The 282-nt window shown below is 53.5% G+C and overlaps 1 protein-coding gene across 1 annotated transcript in view; it reads left to right on the forward strand.

Moving 5' to 3' along the window:
* Positions 1–282, forward strand: part of LOC119592472 (5-hydroxytryptamine receptor 2C-like) — a gene marked incomplete at its 5' end in the record, with an annotated part of 40,641 nt that overhangs the window by 31,367 nt on the left and 8,992 nt on the right. The window contains 1 exon segment of the mRNA XM_037941300.1: positions 118–246. Coding sequence (XP_037797228.1) covers positions 118–246 — 129 coding nt within the window.

The following is a 282-nucleotide window of genomic DNA, read 5'->3' on the forward strand; positions in this document are numbered from 1 at the left end:
ACACCAAACCCTCAACAACGTCACCAAAATCCCCCATGACGTCACCAAATCTTCCATGACGTCCCCACCACTCTAATGACGTCCCTGTGAACCCGAGGCCCCGGATCTCCCGCACAGATGTTGATGAAGGAGAGACGCGAGAGCATGAGAACGTGCCGGGTGATGGCGGTGGTGTCCCTATCTTTCATCATCCTCATCACCCCCTGGACACTACGGCAGATCATCACGGCTTGCACGAATTCTAGGGTGAGTTAAAGAGCTTATCATCGGGTTTTCTTCTCG

Source organism: Penaeus monodon, chromosome 30, assembly GCF_015228065.2.
Source record: "Penaeus monodon isolate SGIC_2016 chromosome 30, NSTDA_Pmon_1, whole genome shotgun sequence".
NCBI classification, from domain to species: Eukaryota; Metazoa; Arthropoda; class Malacostraca; order Decapoda; family Penaeidae; genus Penaeus; species Penaeus monodon.